Source organism: Dermochelys coriacea, chromosome 3 (assembly GCF_009764565.3).
Source record: "Dermochelys coriacea isolate rDerCor1 chromosome 3, rDerCor1.pri.v4, whole genome shotgun sequence".
NCBI lineage: Eukaryota > Metazoa > Chordata > Testudines > Dermochelyidae > Dermochelys > Dermochelys coriacea.
The window spans coordinates 91,109,361-91,132,488 of NC_050070.1; the positions used below are offsets into that span (position 1 = coordinate 91,109,361).

At 43.7% G+C, this 23,128-nt stretch overlaps 1 protein-coding gene across 2 annotated transcripts in view; it reads right to left on the reverse strand.

Moving 5' to 3' along the window:
* Positions 1–17,787: 17,787 nt before the first annotated feature.
* GOPC (golgi associated PDZ and coiled-coil motif containing) overlaps positions 17,788–23,128 on the reverse strand; it is a 59,548-nt gene continuing 54,207 nt past the window's right edge. For both annotated transcript variants that reach the window (XM_038396608.2, XM_038396607.2), the window contains 3 exons: positions 22,504–22,668; positions 21,573–21,753; positions 17,788–21,043 (listed from right to left, as the gene is read on the reverse strand). In XM_038396608.2, the coding sequence (XP_038252536.2) occupies positions 20,925–21,043; positions 21,573–21,753; positions 22,504–22,668 (465 nt within the window). In that variant the 3' untranslated portion in view covers positions 17,788–20,924. The remainder of the gene's footprint in view (positions 21,044–21,572; positions 21,754–22,503; positions 22,669–23,128) is intronic.

Consider the following 23,128-nt stretch of genomic DNA (forward strand, 5'->3'; position numbering starts at 1 on the left):
TCAGGCAGGACTGGAGTCTAGCTCTGTTTTATCATCACTTCACACCCCCACTGTTGCATATCCTGTCAGAGGAGAAATTTGACAAACACCCCGAAATAGGTGTTACTTTTGCTGTAAGGAAACAGCAGTAAGGAACAGTTTTGCTGCTAATGTGATTACAGGCCTTGTTTAAAAAAAAGTATCATCACTCCACCTCATTTAGTCTCTTTGATCCGTAACTTTTGGGGTAGGAGAAGAGAGCCAAGGAAGAAACTAAGATTAAACTCCATGCTGGATTTATATAATGAGTAAGGGATGAGGGTACTCTTCTCATGAGCATGATATCAATACTCCACCCACACAATTAGTCCGACTCATTACTCCGCAAACAAGCAAAGGCTTGTACACACTCCCACTTATGTCACTCAAGGGGGTGAATAAGTCACCCCCTTGAGCGATGTAAATTACACCGACATAAGCCCCAGTGTGGGCAGCGATATGTTGGCGGGAGAGCCTCTCAGGTAGGTGGCTTTATTATCCTGACGGGAGATCTCTCTCCCATTGATAGGGCCCAATTTCACAGCCAAGAAAAACACGTCACAGACCGTGAAATAAGATCTCCCCAAAATCAGCCAGGATGGGACTTGTCTTTCCCCGACATGGCTGTTATCAGAGGGAGACCCACAGGCAGCGTGGAAGTGAAGGTGTACCGTCTACACTTCTGTGCCGCAGCAGCCCAAGGGCTGGGCTCTGGGCTTCCGCCCCCGTGGCTTTTCCCGGAGCTCGGGGCTCTAGAGCTGCGGGCTGCCCACAGCTCCTTCCACAGCTCCAGGCTACTGCTCCTCCCCTGGCACACACAACGTCTCCTGCTGGAGCTGGGAGCCACCAGGGCTCGGGGCTTCCAGCCCCCGCAACTCCTGCCCAGCTCGGGGCTGCCTGTCCACTCCCCCCCCATCTCCCCCATGGCTCCTGCCTGGGCTCGGGGACCTGGGCTGGGGGCTGCAACCTCCTGTGGCTCCAGCCAGGACTCGGGGCTTCCACCTACTGTGGCTCCAGCCAGGACTCGGGGCTTCCACCTACTGTGGCTCCTGCCCGGGTTCTGGGCCACCCAGGCTCCCAATTCTGGCTCCTGCCTGGGCTTAGAGCTTCATTTTTCAAATTGTCCAGGGCCCCATGGGCCCATGTGTTAATCCACCATTGACCTTGACTAGCAGCTTGGAACCCCCAGTTGGGGTGCTCCCAGCAGCACTGGAGAGATCGGACCTACCTCCCTCTCCAGGAGCCTCCTCCAGCTGCAGGAAACTCCACAGCTGCTGCTGTCATGGCAATTCTGCAACAACTTTGGGACCCCCCCATCCCCGGATCCAGACCCCCACAGTTACAACACTGTGAAATTTCAGGTGTAAACATCTGCAATCATGAAATTGACCAATTTTAAGACCCTGTAGCCATGAAATTGACCAAAGTGAACCCTGAATTTGGTAGGGTCCTACCCACTGGCATAGACGTGCTGCAGCTTCTAGTGTAGACTAGCCCTAAGTCATCAAAGTTATGCCCAGGCTGTCGGGAAGAGGCACTGAGATAGCGTATCAATGTCAGGCTATTAAGCGACCGATGACATGGCTTGTACTATAATAATAATCGTCTGGCACGCCTCAGCCAGTTGATTCCTACATCTGCAAAGTCCTTCTGTATGACTATCACTGTGCAGTTCGTGTTAGCACCTGCTTATTTATCATCTTGCTAGCAGCCAAACGTGCCTCAACACACAGCCTGATTAATCCCAATACAATGTTTTGTTTTTTTAATAGTCACAGGAAAGTGTTTTAAAAAACTCCCCAAATATTTTCAGTCTCCTTCCCCCACATTTTAGTGACTTGACTCTGAAGGAGTGAGTGTCATGAGGTGGGATAAGGCTAAGCTCCCAGGCTTTTTGCCACCAACCCCCGTCCTCCCCCCCCCCCCTTTTTTTTAAATGGGCCATATGCTGCTCAATCTCCACTGCAGCTTCTTAGTCACTGCTTCCTCGGTACAGTTCTGGGCACTGAGTGCAGACAGCCTATAAAGCCACACATATGCTATGCATTTGGTACACAAAGCCCATTGCACTTTCTACATCATGGAATTCTGTGTTAAGGGCCCAGCCAAGGGGCCCCGAGCCTAATGAGGGGGTGTGTGGTATTTGGTGGCTCGCTATGGGAGAAGGCAAAAAAGACAACACAGGCCAGGTCCTACAGGATTTCCAGCCCGCACAGGACTTCTGGGGTAGGCTTGAGATCTCACAGGATTTGGAGCCATAAGATCTCATGGAAGTTGGCACAAGATGCATACTCAGGGCTACTTCCTGTTTGCTGGCTTCCAGCTGGCCACCCGCCATCCCTCTCCTACCTGCCCAGATGGGACTGCAGCAGGGCAGCCTCCCTGGGCTCTACCTGCTGCTGCTGCAGGTGGGCCAGCAGCTCTGCAAGCCAGCAGGACCATGCCCACATAGCTTTCCCTTGGAGTGATTTGCTTTCATGGTGTCCCATGCAAAGCTGCTCAGGCCAGGTCCTGAGGCAAGGTAAGGGCTGCCTCAGGGGCTTGGGGTGCTAGGGCAGTGGGGGTTAGGAATTCCTAGGGAGGACAGGGCTGAGCTCCATGGCCCAGGCAGAGCCTGACTGCCTCAGGCTATGAGCCATGCCCATAAGGGACTGTTTGCTGCCCTGTGGGACTTGAAGTGGTTGCAGCACCAGCTGTTGGATGTGAGCTTGGCTGGCCTCACCTCAACCAAATGTGCCCCCAGGAGCAAACTCAAGTGTGCCCCCCAAACGTGGGGTGGAATTTATTTAGTGCCTCTGCCTTACTACGTTAGTCTAGTTGGTTCCTACCCCGGGCCCATCACTGCTCCAGCAGGGTAGCGTAGGAGCTGAGTTGATTGGCCTGATCTGGGCTTGGGGAAGACGCTTCCTGGTGTGGTTCTTGCTCCTAGTACACAGCCCCTTTCTAGCTGATCATTCCCTATGTGTGTGGTCTCCCCATACCTCCTGTGAGGCACTAGCCATGCTTGCAGCCTAAACCTAGCACAATATAGACACTGGCACTTTTGGAAGTGAAAACGGAACGCTCCGCTTCCTGGCAGTAGCTAGTGTGTCTGGGGTTCATGCTGCTGCTGGTGACTTTTTCCCTCTGAGATGTGGTCAGAAGATGGATGGAATCAAACACGTATTGAGGAGTGTCCATTTCCACTCCAGGCCCCTTTCTACTGCAATTTAAGGGGTTACAGCCCTGCTTCAGGCTGACGCACTCAGGGTTTTGCATACTTAGGGCAAACTTCCTTACTTACTTTAGTTAGGCCCTTAGCCTGCAGAGCCTGCATCATGTCTGTCCTACCCCAACAATGGGAACTTCTACTCCTAAGCATGCTGCATTCATAACTTTCCGCAGAGGTCTGGTGGCTGTCAGTGCCGATAAATCCCACAGTTCCTACAACAGGCGAAGGTTATAAAAGCTGCTTTCCCCACCCCCAAATAGTGGCTGAGTCTGTCTCCATTTTCTCTGCTCTGTCTTTTAAATTCTAACAAGCTGGCCGAGGACAATCATCTGCATTTGGAAGGCAAATACTATTCCCACACCTTACTGAGCCCTACCCCTTCCAGGGGAAACTCAAGCACTGGGGGTAAGAATAGAGCAACTGGTGAATGGTGTTTGAAAAGCTCTGGCTATGAACCATGCAGTGAGCAAACACTGGTATGAGCTGCAGGAAGAGACTTGCAAGGCAGGTTGTGCAGAACTGAGCTGGTGACTAGCCTAATTGGGCTGGTGTAATGTCTCAGCAGAAACATTCCCACACTTTCCCCTCCACAGAACCCTTCTTTATCATGACTACTTGTTGAGTAAGGCACCACCTGTCTGCTAGTATCTCTGTCACACTGGGGCTATGGCTAAACATGGTAGCCCCATGAGATTGAGCCATCTCCCCAGAAGCATGATGCAGCCTTTGCCTTTGCAGGGTTGCAGTCTGGTCTGTTAACTGGGAGACTCAAAAGGCAGCTCCTGTGAGCCCTAAATCCTAACTGGGTCCTCAAGACAAGGCATTAATGTAGGTGGGAGCTTAACCCCCTTTCCTAGACAATGTCTGGATGATTAGACTGTGCCTCACATGACTTTCGGAGTGTCCATCTCCACCTTTGCAGCTCGGGCCGGCCCAAGCACAGAACTCGCTGTAGAATTCTTCCCGGCAGAGCAGGGTTGTGGCCCCACAGACTGGCCACAGAGGGAGGGCACCAGGAACTGCACATGTCTCATCAGGTTCCTGAATAGAGGAAACAGCTCAACTTTGGAATTTCTTCCGTATCGCACTTCTTGGGTGCCCTCAGGTAGGCCTGGGGCATGCAGCTCAGGCGCTGAAGCGAGCAGAGCCACCCCTGGAGTGGAGTCCTACTCACCCCAAATGGCCCATGCTTGTGAAATGAGCACATTGTGCTCTGAACAGATGCTTGTCTGACTGCACACTGCTGCTGGCATGACTTCAGGGCAGGCCACCAGGGCTTATTCTAGCTCACGTCTCACCCACTGCCCTGTGGAAGAGAGATTTCCCTTCCTAGCATGGGGCACAGCAGCCCTTCACAGGGAGGGGAAGGAGTGACGCCACCTGCTGGAATCCTGACTAGGACTAAAGCTCTCTAAGCACTCGCTTCTGTCTAGAGATGTTTAACAATTAAGTTTACCAAACAGAAATGTGCATGCAACATTCATTTCACTGCCACGCATGTGTAGGGTTGCCAACGGTCTAATCGCACAGACACAAACATCCTTGCCCTGCCCCTGCCCTGAGGCCATGCCCCTGCCCTGCTCCTTCTCAGAGGCCCCAGCCCCTGCTACATTCCTCCCTTCCTCCATTGCTCGCTCTCCCCCACCCTCATTCATTTTCACTGGGCTGGGGCAGGGGGTTGTAGTGCAGGAGGGGTTGTGGGCTCTGGGCTGGGAGGTGGGGCTGAGGGGTTCGGAGTGTGGAAGTGGGCTCAGGGCTGGGGCAGGTGGTTGGGGTGCAGGCTTTGGGAGGGAGTTTGGATGTGGGGGGAGCTCAGGGCTGGGGCTGTAGGTGTAGGAGCTCAGGGTGTAGGAGGGAGTTCGGGTTGCAGGCTTTGGCCAGGAGGGGCTGACCTCAGGCTCCTGGAAGCAGTCGGCATGTCTGGCTCCTAGGTGGAGGGGCCAGGTGGCTCTGCGCGCTGCCAGTTCTCGCAGGTGCCGCACCCGTATCTCCCATTGGCCACAGTTCCCAGCCAATGGGAGTTGCAGAGTCAGTTCTCAGGGCAGGGGCAGCACGCAAAGACCCCCTGGCCACCCCTGTGCCTAGGAGCTAGAGGAACTTGCCGACCGCTTCTGGGAACGGTGCAGTGCCAGGGCAGGTAGGGAGCCTTCCTTAGCCCCACTGCGCTGCCAGCTGGACTTTTAGGGGCCTAAAATCTTCCAGATTGGCTTCAATAGTCCAGGAGATCAAGGCCCATTCTGGGAGACTCCTGGCCAATCCAGGAGGGTTGGCAAACCTACGCATGTTCCTGGGCCTAACAGCGGCATAGCCGATGCTCGCTCGCTTGCCGGTCAACTGATTCAGAGCACTAGACCCCCCCCTAGGCCAGGGAAGTGCCAGAACAGGATGCTGGTGGTGGCCCTATGGACTTGGTTGCTAGAAACAGGATGCTCAGCCAAGGGAGTACGTGCACACGCACCTTTTTAGCTGACACATGATGGCGTTTGAGGCGTTTCAGGGAGGCTGAAGGCCACCCAGGGCCTGACTCACACCAGAACACCAAATCTGGTGGTTAATGGTCTTGCTATAGCTAAGCGGTTCTCCAGGGTGGCCTTTTACTGCAGATCTGTGGGTCAGGGATTCATGATCCACAGGCTGCAGTAGGAAGGAGCCTGGGCTGCCAGGATGTAGAGCAATGTCAGGAAGCCAGTGACCTCACGGTCCTTAGGCCATTAGTTGAGGGTCTTCCTCGGGGCTACTGGTCAGGGAGTGAAGCTATACTCTTTGGGCAGCTTTTCTGTGGGTTTTCTTCAGGGCCTTGCGTTGCTCACTTCAGCCAAGGGAGACTCTTCAAGGTGGGCTCTCAAACTATAGGGTGTGCGGTGAGAAGGTGACTCTCTACTGCTCAAGGTCCACACATATCAAAACTGATCAACCAGTAGGAACGTGCTGATTTAGGCTCCAGATCAGAAAGGTAACATAGTGGATATCCTGGGGGCAACCCCTTCTGAGATGGGGGTATCGTGTCTAGCTCCCTGGCGGCAAATGGGAACCAGGGCCTGGGCACTACCCAGGAAGATTGTCCCACCAATGTGCTTGATAGCAGTGCTGGCTAGGATCAAGGTCCCCTCTTGCCTCCTAGATGCTAGAGATCGAGGGATGCTAGCAGGCGCGTGGAGACACCCAAGAGACCCTGCTAGTGTGAAAATAGGCTCCCCCTGTGGAGGGAGCCTGGGAGCCCTTGAATTGGCAAAGGATCTATGGGGTGAGAGTGACTGTGCTGGGCTGTTGTTTCCTCACCGGGAACTTTGGATGTAATTTGACTCATAAAGTTGCAGCCTGGCTAAAACCCATACCGCTTGTCCTTGCCTTCTTCCATGTGATGAAATCAATGCAGACCATATCCTGGGTGGTCTCCATATCCTGACTGTGGTTGTGCTAACCAGTGCTGACACATCGCCCTTCATAACAGCATAATCTGCATCTAGTTAATTTGATTTACAACAGACATATCTATGCGCCGTAGAGTTGCACTTGACTGACAGGGGCTATTTGTGGCTAGAGTGTGGTTAACGTTACTTTGAACTGGATACATTTAAGAATTGCTTCTGAGATGCAGCATCACTGGCTATTAATCTCGCTTTGACCAGTTTATTATACCCTGGTCTGAGCCACTTACATGCTTAGGGCCAAATTTATCCCTGATCTTACTTCAGTGACTTCCAGAGAGTTTCACTAGGGTTGAATTTAACCTGCTGTGTCTTAGGGTGTCTCTTTTTCGTGTAGCAGTAACCTGAGACTAAGGGCATGGAGAAAATAGATTCACAATGGCAATTGAAAAAATAGCCTTAATACATGAAATGTCTTTATCCTTAGGCACTTGGGCTTGCAGGGTTTTTTTTCACTCTAACCACAAGGCTTCCCAGCCCCCAAGATAATGTTACTCCTACCCAGGAATTTGAGCTGCTGCAGTAGAACTTCAACAGTGAGCCTCTTGCATGCAGCAGTCACTTCCATGAGGAGGGAACAGTAAATTCAACATAACTGAGCTTAGGGTGACCAGTCAGCAAGTGTGAAAAATTGGGACGGCATTGGGGTAATAGAAGCCTATCTAAGAAAAAGCCCTGAATATCAGGAGTGTCCCTATAAAATCAGGATATGTGGTCACCCTAACTGAGCCAGCACCCTCAGGGCCCAATTGTGCTCCAGATGAAGCCACTGGCAAAACTATGCCTCCACTAAGGTGCAGGGTCTGGGCTTGAAACTGCTCATATGAGTTTGCAACTAAATGCATTAAAGAATCTCTCTCGAGATCAAAGTGCCAGAAAGAAAAGCTGCTTCCACCTTACCTACAACTGTAAAAAATGACAGCTGCAAAATGGCTCTCTGGCTGGACCCTCGTGAGTTTAAAGGCACCCTTCCCCTTACGAGCGTGAGCTGCTTAAACAAAAAACAAAACAAAACCCAAGACATTTGCCTCCACCCCAGTTGATTGAGACATGGAAGTGAAATGAGCCTTCTCAAACTGCACGCTCCTCTTTCCGCTCACCCAACTTGCTTGTCAACAAAATAATGAATTGCTGTGGTCCAGTGTGATTTCAAAAGGATGACTTAAGGGGTTATTTTGGAGGGGTTTTGTTTTGTACAACTGCTGTAGTTTTGATCAGTGAACTTTGCCACTCCTGTTTCCATCCATCCAATAAGGAAATCTCTACGGTGGGCAGCTGTATGGGGAGGGGAACAGATTTCAGGTAGAGATGGCACACTGGCCTAACTGAGCCAGCAGGAAATAAGATGCTGCGTGATGCTGGGCAAGCCACAAAGATACTTCATGGCCTGATTAATATAGGCCCTGAGTACTTTCATCCTGCATGGGTTCAGTGGGTTAGCCTAGCCTGTGTGTGAACAGTCATGCTACAACGCCACACCACCCCTAACTGTGTCCTCACTGGTGCTGTGCGCCTCAGTCTAGGGACAAATCCCACAGGTCTTTGGGCTGGAGGATGTTGAGACTCTGTATGATTCTTTACCAGAGAATTAGAGGTGAATGTGTGGGAATTTTGGGAAACCATTGGAGGAGTAGTCTAGCAGCACTCGTGTGATTTAACTGTAGACTGGGTAGGTTATCAGCTCAAGTGAAAGTGAAACTCAAGCTCTAACTCACTCCCCCTTGCCATGCCAGGTAACTCCAGTTGAAAGCACTACCAAAATGAGGAAAGAGGATTTTAGGTATGGACAGGATGGAGGTTATGGGACAACACCTGACTAGGGGCCTAAGCTACATCTGCAGTAAAGAGTTCCCAGGGAGCATTGAGGGTGCTCAGCATCTCTGAAAATCAGGCAATTAACCTATTGTGCCTCAGTTTCTAACCAATAAAATAGAGGTAATAGTTCCCTGCCAGTGTCTGGTGTGAGGCTGCAGTCATTGTTTTCAAAAGAGTCTGGAGAGCCACATTGTGGAAGTGCGACAGCAATAAGAATGACTCAATTAAAGCATTTGCATCACCTCAGAGAAACTCATACCACTGCCTTTCGACTGGGCTAAACCATCAGAGTTGTGCTCTGGTGACATGCCTTCAGAAGTGCACAGACAAAGTTACCAGAGAGATGTTTGGGTCCAACCTTTTGTCTTTAAATAATTGGGCTTTGTGGAGGCGAGTGGAAGGCACAGGGGATTGGCAATGTAATAGAAAACATAACCTTTCACCGCCAGGAAATTGGTTCAAATGTGCTCTAGGGCAGCATACACCAAAGTAATTAGCTCTGGGCAGCAGGTTGGTGACCCTGTGTGGGCTCAGGGGATAGATGTTCACATAATCAAAGTGCAGTTCTAGTCTGAAAAGTGCCCCTGTAAAAATAGTATCATGGGGCTCCTTATTTATAGTGTCTCACTGAGTCCAGGTAAAATTTGCTCAATGAGAGTTCTTCTAACTGCCCACCCTGCAAACTCGGCCTGGAATCTAGGAGCCACACTGGATTTTTCCTTCTTGTGCAGCAGCACTCGTAATAAAGATTCTAAAGGCTGAATTTTTCTCACAATGACTGTGCAACCCTATTGTCTTCAAATTCTGCCTTCTTACACCATCTTTAATGGGGTCATACAGGTCATTCATGAGGGCAGAATTTTGTCCTTGCACTTGAAATAATAACCATTGCTATCGATGCAAGTGCGAGAACAGAATACAGCTCACTTTCTTATAGTTGTGCTGGACTATGCAGGACTAGTAAGGTTAAAAGACAGCAATTTCATATATATAATATCAGGATTGGAAGGGACCTCAGGAGGTCATCTAGTCCAACCCTCTGCTCAAAGCAGGACCAATCCCCAATGTTTGCCCCAGATCCCTAAATGGCCCCCTCAAGGATTGAGCTCACAACCCTGGGTTTAGCAGGCCAATGCGCAAACCACTGAGCTATTTTAGTTCCTAACGACAATGATTGACTCTGAATAATCCCATGACACATATATATTTTGGGAGAAGGTGCCATTTCCACAAGTCACTTTTGTGCTCTTAAAACAAACAAACAAAATCTACTGGTGTTTTGTTTTTACTAAAATTCCCTAATACAGCACCACAAGCCATGCAGAAAGTGGGTGGATAAGCTGCTTTTAAAACCAGACAAGGTTGTGGGGGAAAGACATCTTTCGTTTTGAGAAAGTTACACCATTTGTGATAAGGAAGGAAGCCAAATGTCTGGCTTCTTCAGTGTTATCTTATTGTTTTGTCTGGACAAAATAATTTGGGTTTCTTCAGCTACATTTTATTGTAGTTGTGGAGACTTCCACCCAAGTTTGTCTTTCCAAACTTACAAACAAATGTACTGTATGATATGTGCAGAGGCTGTTCAGTGTCATGTTTTCAGTAGCATCTCTTAAGCAATGTGAAACATACATATATCTATCCACCACCACCACAGATAACTCATTGGCATGGTATTTCCCAGAGTTTCTCATCCTGTTTATTTATAAACAATCATTGCAAGAAGAAGTCCATGAAAGATACAACTATTTTGTCCTAGTCGGGTTATCACTGCTTTTTTGAGACTTTTTGTAGTTAAGCTATTTCATTCATTCATCAGCACAGTGACATCAGAACTGACCACAATAATCACTGACAATGCTTTCGCTTCCTGAAAACATTCTGAACAGAATTTGGAAACCCTGAAACATCATAGCTAGTCACCCCAAACTTCAGCAGGCCTTACTGGAAAAGCTCTTTTCATGATCTGTAGTGATCCTTCAGCTTAAAAAGGAACCATGGGTTTGAACATCTGATGTTCATCATCACAACTTTGTGCTAGTAAACAGAATGAGAAAGGATATAGTCTGTCACAAATTATTCAGATATCATGGGGTTTCTTTAGTCAATCATACCAGATCACAACAGGCAGTAATTAATCTTAAAAGTGTATATACTACTGTAGGGCAGGTGATCTATGCCAAAAGCCTACGGTTTAAAGGACCCATCAAAAATAATTAAGTACAAAAGAAGACAAATATACAGAGAGTGGGACATCTAGGCTGATTGCTAGAAGTTGCTTGAAGTAGGAGCTGGCAGGACCTTGGTGAACACTAAGGCCCAGCTCTTCAATGGTATTTGGGTGCCCAGTTCCCATTGATTTCCCGTTGAAGATCTGGACCTTAGTGGACAGCAACTCCCATTGAAATCAATAGAAGTTGGGCACCTAAATACCTTTGAGGATCTGGAGCCAAGAGACTAATCCAGGAGGGAAAGATGGCAGAAAGGATGGTGGTATTGTAACCATTCATCATCAGAGAAGGGGAGGAAAGTTCATGAGTTCATTTATAGCCACATTAAGCTAACACATTGATCAGGTTCATAAATATTTCATACAGATACTATAAGCCAGAGCCTTTTCTTCCAAGAGCCCAAAGCACTGTCCAAATATTAACTAAACTTCTGCCAGGCAGCTGTCTCATTTTACAGATGGATAAACTGAGGCAAAGAGGCACACAACCACTTGTCCACTGTCACCCAGAGGGTGGGGTGTCAGTCAAGAAAAAATATTCAGTTCCCCACACAAGATGTAAAGGATTTTAAAAAAAGATCCATGCAAAATCCTGTGTCCTGCAGGCAATGGAAATCTAGGTGATAAGACCAAGATGCCTAAAACAAGGAGCTGATCTTACTTAAAGAGGCAGCTTGTCTTCCCATGTATGCCTAAGCTTTTTATCCTTAAGTAACACCATCTGCTCTGACAGACAGTTTTATAAAATTTGAATGGGGCGACCTGGAAACGTGTGGATCCTGCATTGTGGAAATGTGAAAGTCATACAAAGCTGCGAAAAGAATATGAACTACTCATACTATTTGTCTTCTAGAGAGACTCAGGCAGACATTGCACTGTGACATGACCAGGACCTTTTGGGGGCTTTCCATCCAACTTACACAATAAATGGGCATTTTGGTAGAGCTGCTGAACTAACTATCCTACTGCCTTAGGTGTTTACACACACTGGCATATGGCATTTATTAAGATGCCCATTTATAAGATCTAATTCATTTTGATTGGTATAATTCTGACAGGTAATTTTTATCATACTCCATCCCGCATAGTTCTCAGCCTGCTTTCCTTATTGGCATAAAACCATAAGCAACAATGGACATCCAAGGACCTGAGTTTTACTTACAACCACATGTATGTAAACTGATTAATAACCATTCCAATTCTTTGGCAACTGGGTACATTATTCACTCTTCCCCAGAGGTAGAAATGGAGAATCAAAGAGATGAAATAATGTCTTTTTGGGGATTTGGCGCACAGTGCTCTCAAAGGTGACTGAATTAACTTCTCTCCTCCACAGAGCTAGCTTCAAATCCCAAATTAGGGCGCAGTGAAACTAACGCAATGGTGATCCGATCCCTGTCTTGTTTTCATTTGTCCTTCTCACAAAACCACCATACAGTCTGGCACAATTGACTGTCTCTGCTTCCAGAGAGGCCCCAGGACTGGAAATATTCTATGCCCTGAATTATGACTTGTGTGCTGGAACTAGGGGTGCTGTCACAACCCCTGTCTAGAAGTGGTTTCCATCACATACAGGTTTTATAGGTTGGTTCAATGGCTCTCAGCACCCCCACTATACAAATTGTTCCAGTACCCCTGACTGTGGTTTACCAGTGTCATTGGTCCCTTGCTTTGAGGAACACTAAGTTCACTCAGAAAGATGTAATAGCAAAGTCACTGTTTCCACAAGTGTAAAATCGCATTAACAATTATTACAATATTTACCTTGATGTTTAAACATGATCCTCCACTGACACCATTATCCAGTGATGCCTGAAACCAGGGCTTAAATTCTCAGAGTATTTCCTGGAGCTCACCACACTCCCCAATCCCCATTCTCTGTGGGAGGCTGCCAGGGCTTGGGGCTCTAGCCCCACAGGAAAGAGTGGCGCCAGGGCTCAGGGCTTCAGCCTCACAGGGCTAAAATATTTAGCAGTGCTCCACTCCAGACAACGCTGGCTGAATTTAAGCCCTGCCTGAAACCATATTAATTTGTGTGTGTGTCACTGGAGAATCATGTTCAAATATCAGTGTAAATATTCTAAGAATTAATATGATCTTACAGCTAGAGTAAAACCAGTGACTTAACCTTATGATAAGGGCTATATGTGTATTACATCTTGGACCCCCAATGCTTGCCATGGGCTATAGCCAAAAATCCTGTGTTCTTTCCAAAACCTATGCATTATTGGAACAATTTCTGAAGGACAAGCTTTGTTTAAAATTTTTAAATTAAAAAAAAAAAAAGTTGGTGGTAAATTTATTTGCATTTAAAAAAATCCTTTAAACCAAGTTAGCTTAAAGGATATTAAAGGAACTTGCTGCCCCCTTGTGATACTACATTAAAACACCAAGTTCTTAGCATATTAGCATTGAGATTATGTTGCCCAGCATTAACATAAATTTATGATTCTGTTGACAAATTCCAATTATTTGCTTACAGAAATTGACGTTTTGTTTTTGCTCCCATCCATGGAGGTAGCATAAAATAAAGTTGCCCTTTTCCTATTTAATCAACTCTCTCAAGCTGTTAGAACCACCACATTAGGTTACCTTAATGTATATGGATCCTCTTAACAGAAGACAGCTTGCCTCTCTCTCAAAAAAAGCTAAAAATCAATTTAGACATGTTTTGCCTGGATTTAAGATTATTTGGAAGAAAACACAATTTTAGGACCAAACAAAACTGTCAAATTTTCCCCTACCCTCATTTATTTTATGAGGAAGGAAGAGCTGAGCATTCAGGTAAAATTTACATGCTTGTGAATGAACAATGCTGTTTTCACACGCCTGCCTACATAGAAATCTTTAGTTCAGGTGATAGTTTCCAGAAAGTCCACCTCATCTGTACTCCAAAGTCCAAAACTGCGAGTGCTAAGTGCTGAGGCCCTGATCCAATAATTGGTTCAATTTAGGCAGTCCCTTGCACCTACTGGAGCCGATTGCAAGATCAGGGCCCACATTCTGAATACATTGGTGCTTAGATCCTGTGGCTAGATGCTTTGTAGCTTCACCTCCCGGTTTGGAAAGAATAGCCTCCATGTTCTTAATCTGAGATGCACCCACACCTATTATTTATTTGTAGTTATTTCAATGGCACTCATCGTAGCATCTAGCAACTCAAAAATATGAATGTGGTAATTAGACTATATCCCTCAAGAGATCACCTAAGCACCCTGTGTAACTAAGGGATAACAAGGGATATCTTTTTCAGCCCACTGATAGCCTGAACAATTAAATACACCATGTATGTTGTCTCGGCCTTCACAAAGCTAGCAAATCCTTGGGTGGATGTCACCTGGTATCCAATAGGAGATGTTTGTGCTAGGAGGAGAGGGTTTCTGGGTGTCTGAGTCCAGAACATCCACATCTCTACACTCCTAGGGATGCATCTTTCTGCTCTGGCCTGCTCCCTCTCATGCTGCTCCACCTCATGCCACAAGTATCAGGGAGGAGGCAGCTGTGTCACCAAAGACTAACACGGGAAGTAGCTAGCAGGAAGCAAAGTAGGACATGTAAAAAACAAACCCAAAACTCTCCACCCACTATCAGGGAGAAAGGACAGGCCACTGCAAACACTCACAAAAGCGGGGGAGTCGAGGAAGTGAACGGAAGCAAACCTTGCGTTAGGAGAGGAGTTACCAAGGCAAATATGATCCTATATACAGAGGGTTGAGGACAAATCTACTCACATTCAGTGTCCTCAAGGTTAAAGTTTCCCTTCCCTTAGGCAAACTGATCCTAAAACATATTAAAGCTTAGCCATTGAGAAGGGAAGTACCCTTAGATGTCAACCTTCACAGGACACCCCCACCATGATATACTAGTTTATGTGCACTCACTAATATGCCATTACCAGGAAGATTAAGATTTAATCCAGCAAGGACCTGCCAAGATTTACAGATATATTGGTAACAAGTTTGTTAACCTTCCTTAAACAGGCAAGTCACCAGATGTCTCCCTGCCAAGAGACCCTCCCTGATCCCTGGCACTTATTTTGATTTTGATCAAAAGGTGTCTATTGAAATACCTGAAGTGCCTTGTAATCATTTATAAAAGCGCTTATGAAAAAGCTCTGCTTCTTCATTGCTGGTTGTTAACCTACAGGCAGAGAACCAGCAGTTGGTAAGCAGTCAGCTGAGCACTCATGGCCATGTGATTGATGAAGTGAACCAGCAGGGATCTGGAAGTGATTGCAGTGAGGAGGTAGGCAAGTGAAAGTGGCTATCAGGCTAGGAGGAGGGTAAGCAACTGTGGAGGGCTAGGTTAGGGTGCTTGATGGGGAGGAAGGTTGAAGAAGGGTCATGAAGCTGGGAAGACAATCAGTGTGGTAGGAGAAGGGAAGACCTGAGTATGGTCTCTGATACAAATCATCATCCCTGTTTGAGAGGATGGTTTAAAAAACATTACCATTTTTGCATTATTTCATTAAAAATCCAGCTATTCTCACATATTTCAATAGGGACTGCAGACATGCCTTTGGAATGTCCTATAAATAGTCTTCCAAACATTGGCATCTGTGCTGCTTTTCCTCGGTACAATACACTGAGAACAGATACCCTTGTCCTCAGTGCTCTGTGAATAAGGCTGGCATAACCATAGGGAATGCAGTGTTGTTGTAGTCATGTTGGTCCCAAGATATTAGAAATACAAGGTGGTGAGGTAATATCTTTTATTAGACCAATTTCTGTTGGTGAGAGAAAGAAGCTTTTGAGCTTAGACAGAGCTCCTCCTCTTCTTCAGAGATGACAGGACTGCCAGCATGGATCCTACCAGGTCACCTGAAGAAGAACTGAGTGCAAGTTCAAAAGCTTGTCTCTCTCACCAACAGAAGTTGATCCAATAAAAGATATTACCTTACCCACCTTGTCCTTCTAATAACTATATGATGTCTGAGAAAGCTAAAGCCCATGAGTAACATTTTCAAAAGCTCCTAAATGACTTAGGAACTTAAGTTCCATTTTCAAAAATGGGCTCCTAAGTGACTGTCACTTTTGAAAATGGGACTTAAGTGTTTTTGAAAATTTTACCCCAGAGACTATTAGCACAAGAGATCTGGGCTAGGAGCTCTGCCCGCTTGCAGTGCAGGTCTCCACACGTGCAGATGCAGGAAAGATCAGGAACAGACACAATGCTGCTTTTATGGCTGGGGCAAACCGAGCATAGAGATGACAGGGCTGCTAGCATGGATCCTACTAGGAAAATAATGACTTCACATGACATGACCACAACTTGCCAAACGGGGAAGAGAGGGGAAAGAAATTGAACTAAGGCTTTTCTATCAAAGGCAGCAATAAGTTTACCAGTAACTTGCATTCCTGTATAATTAAAGATTTACCACTCGGTGCACATACTGTAGCATCCTTACTCAGATTTTCAGTCTGCAAAATATACCATCCCCATCCTACAAACAGGCCTGCTACATTACCAGCCCTCAATTTCTGCGTGTGCGCACGAAGACAGGTCCAGAACATAAAGGGCCTAAGGAAAAAAGTTAGAACTATTTGAAAATCACATAATCTTTTCAAGCCTACAGTCCAGCTTTCTCTGCAAGAGTTGATCCTCCATGCATCCCTATTCCCAGAGGAAATTAGGACCTAGATTGTGCCTCACCGCCACTGCCATGCTGCCTTGAGAAAAAAAATGTAGGGGAACAAGCCAAATACTCCAGCCAGTAGAAGCAGCTGCAGAAGTCAAAGCAGGGACTCCTGCACTGTGGGGGACTGGGGTAAAATGGGGTCCAGCTAGAGCCACCCTTTCTCCCAGCACCTCCCAGGCCCAGAAGTATGTAGGGGAGATCCCCCACACCAATCTAGAGAAACTAGAACCCAAGTGATACTTCCTCTCTGCCCATGCCATGTGGGCTTGGGACACAACTATAAGGAGGAACCATCCAAAGACTCCAACTGAGAGGGCAGCTGCAAAAGAAGCCAAAGCAGGGACCTTCGGAGAACTTTCTGCAGTTTGTACTTTCTTTGCTATATGCTGACTGGCTATTTGCCAATCCAACCCTCTTCTTCCCTCGGTCTCTTCTCCTCTGCTTCTCCCGAGGAAATAATATGCTTTGTGCAATCACATTGTTCACTTTGCTGATGTGTTCTACCCCTTTGCCCATCCTGTGTCTATCCGCTCTATTTAGATTGTAAGCTCTCTGGAACAGGGACTATTTACTTCTGTTTGTGCATGCCTGGTACAATGGGGCCCCATTTTTGATTGGTTCTTAGACATTACAGTAATAAAACTTAAAGTGGTATAGAGCACACAGAAAGATGCTGTTTCAGGTTCTTGTGGATATCAGCTCTTACAGGGGAAACAGAAGAGCTTGAACTCAAGGGTAAGTAAAAAGAAATTTAAAGTATTGTTTTTATAATAGAACTGTTTTGTAATAAAGCAAATATTAGTTAGGGGCTCTTCAAATGTGACCTCAAAAGCTTTAATACAAATTAATTTTAAGTGATTACTAGAAATTACCAATGTTCCAAGGGATGGCACCTACTGTATCCCCATGGTATAAAAACCAAAGACACACATACACATCACACCTATTATTCTTTTACCATATCAAATAGAAGAGGAGGATATACTTACGTTTTCAATAGTGCCCAAAGCTTTAATACTTTGACTGGTTTTCAATGGTCTGAATCTTTGCAGCTCTTTTTGGCTGATGGCTACGAGATGTTTATAGCATTATAACGCGAACACCTTGTGTTTGTCAGATTGTTCCCCCATCCCCATATAGAAAAACTGCAACAAGAAACAGCTCCCAAATTTAATTATTTTTGAGAGATCTCCTACACCTCCATCTCCTTTTTTCTTTTTCTTTAATTTGCTGTTACATCTCACTGATCAAGATTGTATTAGCTTTAATATTTACGTTAAGGAGTTTGATTTTTGTCAATGTCTTTTGTGCTTGATACATCCAAATACAGAGTACAACATTAAATTTAGCAGAAGTAGATCACGTATGGTGTTTGCTGCCTATTCACGTTTTATATACAAGATGAAGAAAACCTGAAATGTTAATTGTAAATTAGGAACAGAAACCATTGTAATGCATAAGATCCCATTTTTATTTACAGGCTAATAAAAAAATATGAAACTCAGCTTAACTAGGTATAATACAATTGATGCACAATGTTACACCTTCCACAGATATGAGACCAACCCAAGATGGAAGGGTGTTTGGACAGATTATACAATAAATAACATCTAAATATTGCCCACCATATCCATTATCAACACATCTGTGGTAAGTTTGAGATACATATAAACCCTCTCCACAGTAGTAAATACACTTCTACCACGGAAATATGAAACAATTTATGACCCAAGTTAATTTACTGCCATCAAGCTTGTTTCTTAGTAAGCAGTGGTCCCACATCCCTTCAAACTCCATCCACCTTTAAAAAACCAAGAGATAGCTATTCCACTGAAGATTTTAAAAATATGGCCAAGGAATTATCCACACAAAGCTGCACTCTATTCTCTTAAGAGCTTTGTTTTATTATCTGAAATAAAATATATTCAAGTAAACAACGTTCTATACTTTTTTTTTTTTTAAAATAAAAAATGAAAATCTTACTTTCCTTGGAAACTCTTTATGTCTAACTCAATCAACCCCTGGGAACCAGCGGGTTTGAGTGTTCCAGTTATTGGCAAAACAGAGTAACATGTATTTATAGACTGCATTTAGATATCGCAACTTGTTAAACTATTGTCACCTTAAAAAAGAATTTCTAATAGTTTCACTATCACAACAATAAATCTGCATTGTTATAGCAGGAAGTATTGGAGTACAACCACACTATCCTTTCATAGAAAGTCCTAGCAACACTGTCCGACTCAGAGCTTCCCAAACAAAGGTCAGAAAAACTGACATTGGGGGAAATTTTGGCATTAATTTGTCAGTGCTGGTCATCTTCCCAGCCAGTATCACTGATCTCATCTACAGGATGATCAAAGCAGCAGGCAAACAGAGCGATGATGGAAGGAAAACTAATTCAGCAACGCAGTCCAACCTCAAACTGGACGTGGCTAAAAGTATTTGAAATGGAAGATTCTAGGTGCTTCAAGGGGGTGAAGGGACTTTCTCTTTCCCACAGATAAATATCCTACGCAGGTTCCCTAGACATCTTCAAACAGAGAGAGGGAATTCCAGAAAAATGAAAACTGAACTCCCTTCTCAGAGAGAAATACTCCATGCTACACTCAGACTCAGAGTACACCGAATGACCGTAGATGTAACACAGTGAATGTCTGGATGCAACATTACAGCAATGAATTCATCTGCTACCTGTTCACCTGAACAATTCATGGGATACATGGAGCTTCAGATGCGTAGAAAGATGCCTTCATAAGCAACTGGTGATAAGTTTCTTATGCATTCAGCCCTATTTTTTAATTAACAATATATGCTTAAAAGCAATATTAGAGTATTTTAATATGCTTTGCCACAAAAAAAATTGTCTGTAAATGAAACAGCTTTTTGAATGAATGGAACCATGCACAAAAATTCATGAAAAGAGCAATGGTTAAAGGTTTTATAAATAGCAAAATCTTTGAATAAAGTATATACATTTTAAAGATCTCTCTATAAACATATATATAGTGTTCCTAAGAGGGATAAGTAACTGTGTTCTACATAAAAAGTTTTGAACATTAAACATTAGATTAAGTGATATTCCTCTAAAGGCCTTAGAGATTTTTTCTCTATTTATGTACATCAATACAGTAACATTTGCAAAGCTGTTATTTCACATTAGTTTCACTCTCAAAATATAAAATCTCATCTTTTCACATTACAGTTTAACAGTCTGCATAGCATTAAACAGGAGAGCAGGCATTTCGTGCTTTATCCTGGGTTAATAAAAGCTATTACACTTTTTATAGTTTGCGTATGGAGCATATTGTGTTTCACTAAAATTTCTATAGATACAGTATGAGAAACTAGCCAAGAAAACGACCATTAACTTCACCATTTTCCAAACATGCCTTGGGCCTTTAGATGTACATCAATTATCTATTTTAGGATATAACTGCTCTTGGAAGGCAACAGTATTTCATTTAAACAGTAACAGTTAAAATGCAATAGGTTAACAGGACTGTCATACTATAACACATTTAGGAACAGATACTTCATGACCCTGAGCACCTGCTGCAAGATATGGCGTGTCTTCAACTCCCTTTGATTTAAAGATGATTTCAATGGGAATCAAGCATGTTCAGTACCCATCCAAAAGTACTCAGCATCTCATAGGATCAAGCCCATGATGAACAACTCAATGTATAAAACTACTTTATGTCAGTTTTAACTGTATCCATTCAGTAACGAATACTGACTGTATGATGCTCAGATACAATGCACAAGGGCAGACATAATTCTGAACAAGCATTAAGCCATTTTTACACTAATTTTGCATTTAAAAAACAAATAGAACAGTAGTCTGTTTAAATACTTTTGGAGAATATTTTAAGTGAAGCATTGATTGGCAATAAATTGTTTAAGGAAATTAAATAATGCTGAAAATCTCCTCTCATGTAAAATGATTGTGTATTGGGAGATCAGAATTTACAATACTCAACAGTTGTTCTTTCCACTTTTGTTTTCTTAAACTAAAACATTTGCTTTTTACTATAATGTGTGAAAATCCGAGTCATGGCATTTTTTGTCCCCCTCCCCCTCCCTTTTTTTAACTGCAGCTCAAAAAACTTAAACGGAAAATTCAGGGATGCAGTGGTAAATATTACTTCTCCCCTTTTTAACAGTTAAAGGTTAGTTTGGATCAAAGTGCTGTTCATTCTTTGCTTTTACTCAGTGACAAAGGAACAAACTAAAGCTGGCTACAATTTCATTCTACACCCTTCAAGGACATCAGTAGGATCCAAAGTTGAATGCATTAAGATTATCTTCTGGAAAGCACATGCTTTGGTGCTTACAGTTCAAGGAAAATTCATTTTACATGCAATATGTTAACTAATGTGTGTCACAGAGGAACAGAGTTTTACACATTATGAATTGCTCACAAAGAAGCCCTGAGGTAACCGCCATTTTTTTCAGACAACAGTAATACAGGTTTCCTTTGATTTTTAACAGTCCTTTTACAACCTACTATGGTATATAAAATTTGGAACAGTCTATACTGATTATCAATCTTTCCTGAAGAAGTGATCAAGCTAGTCGATTTCTTTAGCACAAGGATTCAGCAGAATCAGCTAGTTTGGGTGCAGTCTCTTCTAAGGGAGTTTGAACTGAATTTCCTAGGTCTCCATTTTCATGTCCATCAACACTTGGTTTCTTATCGAACACTGCAAATTAAAAATAATTTTTTTTTAACAGGTGCTGAGGTGATCCGAGGAATTACAAACCAATGAGCTTTACTTCAGAAACTGAAAAACTCATTAAAATAACTAAAAAAATAGAACTATAAAGACTTCTAGATAAACATAATATAATAGGAAAATCTGCACTGCTTCTGTAAAGGAAAATCATGCTTCTCTAATGTAGAAGAAATATTTGAACACATCTACAAAACAGTGGAAAAAGAAGAACCAATTGTCAATGTATTAGGACTGGCCAAGAGTCAGAAAACAAAAAGTAGGAATAGTCTATTTTCGTATGGGAACATGGTTAAGAGGAAGGGAAAAATCTGCAGATAATACAGACTTATCTAGGCTAGCCGAAATGACTGAATGAGGAATTTCAGAGGGACCTAACAAAGCCAAGTGAGTTGGCTGCATGATGGCATACAAAATTCATTAAAAATTCTTAATTCCACTCAAACAGGTTTGTATAATGAAGTTTCAACTTTTAACATTTAAGCAAAAGAAGTTTTACCTTCCGATGGTTTGACATCTGAACTTGCATTTTTCCTATTAGGACCTGAATTTCCACCTTCCTCCAATTCATCAAGATACAAGCGATAGCGATGTCCACTTTCATCCTCATATTCTACATTTTCGTCATCTGAGTCTACTTCTGGCGCAACATACACTACTTCAAATTCAATCTCCCCTCTCTAGAATACAATAAAGATTATCATGTTACTTATTTCACAATATGGATAGGGTTAAACTAGACTACTAACAAGTATATTTTGTTGACTATCTGAAATGCTTTGGGAAAATATATGAATTAACCACTTACTCATTAAAGTGCATAGCTCTATAGTTCAAGTTGCACTGAAATCTGCACTAAAGTAGGGATTAAACATTTTTGCTATGCATGAATAATATATAGTGTATGATCCTCAAGTTTGCAAAACTTATGCTTAGTGAAGAACGAGTTTACCAAGAATTTAAGTAAATCTATTAATTATTTGGAGAGGAAAGGCAAGTGCATCAAGGGAGACCATGGGAGATGTCGTCCAGCCCACAGAGAACAGGGACATGAGATGACTAACCTACAATTTTCATGAGACATCATGGCAACATTTCCAATAAAAGAAATATTTCAGGTTTTGGACAAAATATGGTTTCAACAGTTTAGTATTGACTGAGAGAAGAAGAATCAATAATGCTTCTTTACACATTTAGATGGAAAGCTCCAATCTAAGTACTGACCCAGCCTATCTAACGCATCAAAGCAATATCTAAGAGCATCAAAACATAAGGTGAACAACAGCTGCAGGAAACACTATCTAAACACAAGTGCTGGGGTTGAAAGAAAATTAAAAAATGCCAAGCAACCAAACAGGTAAGAAGAAGAAAAAAAAAAAAAAAAAAAAAAAAAAAAAAGACATAAGCACATGATAGATAATAAAAATTACCTGCTGGGAAAGAATAGTTACTGCTTCTTTATGTTTGGCATCTCTCAGATTCACTCCATTTACTGCCAGAATGGCATCTCCAACATGCAGACCTCCACATCGGTCAGCAGGTTGACCAGGGTGGATTTCAGAGATTAGTATTGGAACGCCGTGCTCCTTCCCACCCTATCACCACAAAAAAGAAAAAGATGGGTTTATTTAAATATCTGTTAGCAGGAAAGCGATGTCCTGATAGCTTCTAAGTATTTGTTTCAGTTTTTACAATAGAAAATCAGATAGTATACCTTTAGTGAAAATAATTAATTTAATGATTCCTTTAATTCCCCCTCTCCTCCCCCAGACAAGTGAACAAATCTGAGTTATATACTCAAAAAGTGAATGGTGGCAATTCTGATTATTAACAGAAAACAAAATATTTAAATCAGATATACAAATTAATGAAACAAGATTGTAAAAACATGTTTTTATACATCAGACACTATGCCACTCAGCAGCTACTTGCAGATGCAATAAAATATAGGCACTATGGCCAGAATTTTCAAGATCACTTGATTAAAAGTTAGATATCTAAATCAAAGTGACCTGACTTTCAAAGATACTGGGCACCTGCTGCACTCACTAAGTT